Source organism: Rhincodon typus, unplaced genomic scaffold (assembly GCF_021869965.1).
Source record: "Rhincodon typus isolate 14 unplaced genomic scaffold, sRhiTyp1.1 hic_rhity00000118, whole genome shotgun sequence".
NCBI lineage: Eukaryota > Metazoa > Chordata > Chondrichthyes > Orectolobiformes > Rhincodontidae > Rhincodon > Rhincodon typus.
The window spans coordinates 54,471-59,263 of record NW_025965756.1 but is presented as its reverse complement, the minus strand read 5'-3'; the positions used below and the strand labels follow the sequence as shown (position 1 = coordinate 59,263).

The following is a 4,793-nucleotide window of genomic DNA, read 5'->3' as shown; positions in this document are numbered from 1 at the left end:
AATGGGGTTAGAGACAGAGTGAAGCTCCCTCTACACTGTCCCCCCCATCAAACACTCCCAGGGACAGGGACAGCACAGGGTTAGATACAGAGTAAAATTCCTACAGTGTCCCCTGAAAGATCCAGAACTTGCATTTCATTTGCCTGCTCAATTTGTTTATGTACATGTCCAGTAGCTTTTCATGGTGGCTGGGGGAGATGGTGCAGGACTGAGAACTTAAGATTTCGTAGACACTGGGACTTGTTCTGGACGAGTGGACTGATTGCACCTCAACAGGATCAGGAGCAACGCCCTTGGTGGCCAGTTTGCTAGCGCTGCTCGGGTTGTGTTGATCTAAGTTGAGAAAAGGGAGTTGGAACTGGGTTGTAACATTAGATAGAAAAGCCAAGGTACATAAAGAATTGCAGTCCACAGCGTTACCAGTAAGAAATATTAAGGTTTGCCCAGACAGCTGAAGTGTATGTTCCGGCAACTAAATGGGAACATGATGAGGGACAACTGGCACTGACTTGGTTCCAAAAACTCTTGTCTATAAGGTCTTCAGGAAAGAAAGATGGGTCTAGTTGACCAAAGTCAGTGCTCTCTATCCTGGGACATCACTACAAGAGTTATTTCAGGGTAGTGTCCTAGACTCAAACATCTTCAGCTGTTTCACCAATAACCTTCCCTCCATCCTAAGGTCAGAAGCGGGGACGTTCACTGATTGTTTAATACCCTTCATGACCCCAGACATGCTGAAGTAGTCCATGTTTGAATACAGTGAGTCCTGGACAACTTTCAGGCTTGGGCTGATAACTGGCCAGTAACATTGATGTCACACAAGCGTCAGACCGTCTCCAACGACAACAGAGTCAAACTATCTCCCCTTGACATCATTCATATCTGGGGACGGAAGTTATCACTGACCAGAAACTGAATTGGACCAAACCATATAAACACAGGGGCTACAACAGCAGGTCAGAGGCTGGGAATCTTGCAGCAAGTCACTCACCTCCCGACTCCCCAAAGCCCTATTCTCCCCTAGCGACCCAGTATGAGTCAGGAGAATTGTGGAATACTCCCCACTGGCCCTGAATGGGAACAGTTCCGACAACATTCGGGAAGCTTGACACCAACCAGCGACAAAGCAGCCCCTGCTCGATTGACACCACATCTACAATCATCCATTCCCTCCACCATGTACCAACTACAAGACACACTGTAGCGAATTGTCAAGAGTCTTTCAACTGCACCTTCCAAACCTGTGACCTCTACCACCTTGAAGAGCATAGGCAGATACATGAGAACACCATCCTGGTTCCCTTCAAGCTGCACATCATCCTGAACCTAAGTCACTGTACCTTCAGCGTGGCTGGAACTCATAGTACCCATGTCCCAAACCCACTGAGCAGCAGTTTGTGAAGGCAGCTCACCCCTGCGTCCACTCAAATGCATTTAGTGCCCATAATCCCGTGGAAGAATAAATCCTGGTTTGGATCAGGAACACCCCGAGCAGATTCAGGCCTGACTTTCAAATGGAATTTGGATAAATATCTTGAGAAAGACAGAAAAAGAACGCAGGGCTACAGCGAGAAGGTGAGGCAGCAGGTACTGGCTGAGTGCACAGAGCTGGTATGGCTCCCGTGGCTATAACCATTCTGTAATTCATGTTAATACCTCTTGACCGTAGTAAGGTAAGAGTTATTGCACTGTCACACTCTCGGACAGTCATTTGCAACCGTGATCAGATTGTTGCCACAGACTGTGCCTGCAATGTACCGTAAATGCTGTTGGCTTTGCCTTCCTGCTCCCATCCACGAAACCCAGAACGGCAGGACTGTGGGTGGGGGGAGCTCCACAAGGCCAGACCAAGTTGCCACTGACTGCTACTCCCCCCAGCCAAACCAAGAACACAGCAGGAGAGCCAGGATCCGCACTAACCAAGCTTTTTATTTTATTAGGTTCTGACCACAGTGCCGACTGGGAGACAGAGAAATATCTGCCTCTCCTGTCTGCCGCCGCTGCACACCCCCCACCCCCCGCTGCGCCAGCCGATGCTGGACAGCCCCCTCCTCGTGGCTGCGGCACCTGGAGCCCCTCTGCCGCCCCTTGCCTCCCTGCTCGCTCCACCGCTCCTACACCACGGCGTTTCTAGAGGGTGGGCTGCAACAAAGAGATTAGTGAAAATATGTAGCTCGGGTTGTGGGATGCAGTTGTTCGTTTGCTCACTAAGCCAGTTGTTCTGTGGTGTGCACACACTTCGTTACCCTTCTAGGCAACATCATCAGTGCGACCTCTAATCAAAACGTTGGTGTTCTGCTCCGTTCTGAATTTATATGATCCTCTGGTGTAGAGGGTCTTGTCACTTCCGGTTCTGTTTTTTATCTGAGTGTATTGAGACCAATGGTCGTGTGTTTTTAATGCCGGCTGGTGTTCGTGTATCCTGGTCATCAGTTTCCTCCCCGTTTGTCCAATGTAACGTTTATTGCATTCGCTGCATGAGATTCTGTACATCACGTCAGTCCTGTTTACTGTTGGTGTGTGGTCTTTAGTCTTTGATAGCATTTGGCGCAGTGTTGGTGTAGGTTTGTGTGCAGTCATGATCTATGTGGTCTTAGGAGTCTGGTAATCCTTTCTGATATATTTTTGATGTCGGGTAGTGTTACTAGTGTCTTTTGTTGTACTGTGTCCTCTGACTGTCATTTGTTTTGTAGGCATCGGCCAATTGCCCACAAACCTACGTCAACACTGCGTCAAATGCTATCAAAGACGCCATACCGACAGTAAACAGGACTGACGTGATGTACAGAATCTCATGCAGCGAGTGCAATAAAAATTACATTGGACAAACGGGGAGGAAACTGATGACCAGGATACACGAACACCAACCGGCAATAAAAAGACACGACCAATATTCACTTGTCTCGATACACACAAACAATGAAGGCCATCAGTTCGACTGGGATAAAGCGACAATACTGGGACAAACGAACAGCAGACGTGCTGGGGAATTTCTGGAGGTCTGGTTCTCAACATGGGACTCCATTAACAAACAAATAGAAATAAACCCCGTATACAGACCCCCGATAAAAAACAGAACCGGAAGTGACAAGACCCTCTACACCAGAGGATCACATAAATTCGGAATGGAGCAGAACACCAACGCTTCGATTAAGAGGTCACACTGATGCCTCGAATGATGATGAAACGTCTGCACACCACAGAATAACCAGTTTGGTGAGCAAATACAGGACAATTACCCCCACCCCTGCTCTGGTTATGAGGGTGCCAACACTCTCCCTCCTCTAGAACCGTGTGGCAATCTCCTGGCGATCTGAACCGCAAGCTACAGGAACAAACTACAAGAAAGGAGCGGGGGGGGGGGGGGGGTGTCTGCAGCCACCAAGTTAACCCCCACACCCCCAACCTTCCTGACACACGTGCTGGGAGGTGGGTTTTGCATGGCACCTTTCGCACGTCAATCCCGCACTGTTCCACATGCAATCTTATTGAGCGAGAAGCGTTAGGGTGTTGGTCTGCCCTGCTGTTGGTGGGGGGTGGGGGGGGGGGTTGGAAAATGACAGCCATCCTCAATCCCAATTTACACTCCCTTATTCACAGAATCCCTACAGTGCGGATACAGGTCATTGAGTCTGGACCAACCCCTCTAAAGAGCGTTGCACCCAAACCCAACCCTCCACCCTATTCCCATAACCCTGTATTTCCCATGGCTAATCCACCTAACCTGTACGTTACCAGACATCAGGAGCAATTTAGCATGGCCAATCCTCCTGGCTTGCAAATCTTTGGACTGCGGGAGGAAACCGTGGCACCCGGAGGAAACCCACGCAGACACAAGGGGAAGAAGGTGCAAACTCCACACAGACAGTCGCCCGAGGGTGGGATCGAACCCGGGTCCCCTGTTGCCGTAACTGCCGAGCCACTGTGCTGCCCAGCGGGGCAACGAGAAGGATCACGATACTGGGTCGACACCTTCTTCGTCATTCCCTGCACCACAGAGCACAGTGGCCTTCCGTAAGCCTTTGCCCCCCACCCAGATCAGCTTGGGCCAGGTGGAGACAGGAACTGGAACTTCCCGCTCTGTTTGAAACTTGAGGGTAAGACACAGAAGTTATCGCAGCTGAAGGCTTGCACACGGGCTACACATGAGAAAGGGGACACGAGAGGATGGAAAACTACTGCAATGTGGGTATAAAGACATCCCCCATGCTCCGATAGAAACATCACGTCAGCAGATTCTTACATGGAAGGCTGTCGGAAGGTGGTGTTCCGCGGTGTGGTAATCAACTGTTGGGAGAGAGAAGGAGGTTAGGACTAAGTATTGAGATAGCGCAGTTGGAAGATATGGGAGCAGCAGTGGTCCATCTGACCTGTCAAGTCTGCTCCCCCATTCAGTGAGATCGCGGCTGATCTGATCATCCTCAACTCCCACTTTCCTGCCTCTTCCCTACAAAGCTTGATTCCCTCACTGATTAAAAATCCCTCTATCTCGGCCTTGAATATCCTCGATGACCCAGCCTCGACAGCACCCCCACCCCTCTGCGGTAAAGAATTCCACAGATTCACTCCCCCCCCCCTCGGAGAGAGAAGAAATTCCTCCCCATCTCCGTCTTCAGTGGGCGACCCCCTCACTCTGAGATGATGCCCCCTCTGGTCCTAGACTCTCCCACTCAAGGGGGTAACAACCCCTCCCCATCTCCCCCTGTCAGGTCTCCCCTAAGAATCCAATAAGGTCGCCTTTCATTCCTCTAAACTCCAATGAGAACAGGCCCAACTGACTCAAACTCTCCTCA

General features: G+C 50.3%; 1 protein-coding gene across 1 annotated transcript in view; it reads right to left on the bottom strand.

The window, feature by feature from the left end:
- Positions 1 to 4,793, bottom strand: part of LOC125488278 (RING finger protein 212B-like) — a 62,010-nt gene that overhangs the window by 2,980 nt on the left and 54,237 nt on the right. Inside the window, exon 15 of the mRNA XM_048621209.1 lies at positions 4,244 to 4,287. Within this exon, the coding sequence (XP_048477166.1) occupies positions 4,244 to 4,287 (44 nt within the window). The remainder of the gene's footprint in view (positions 1 to 4,243; positions 4,288 to 4,793) is intronic.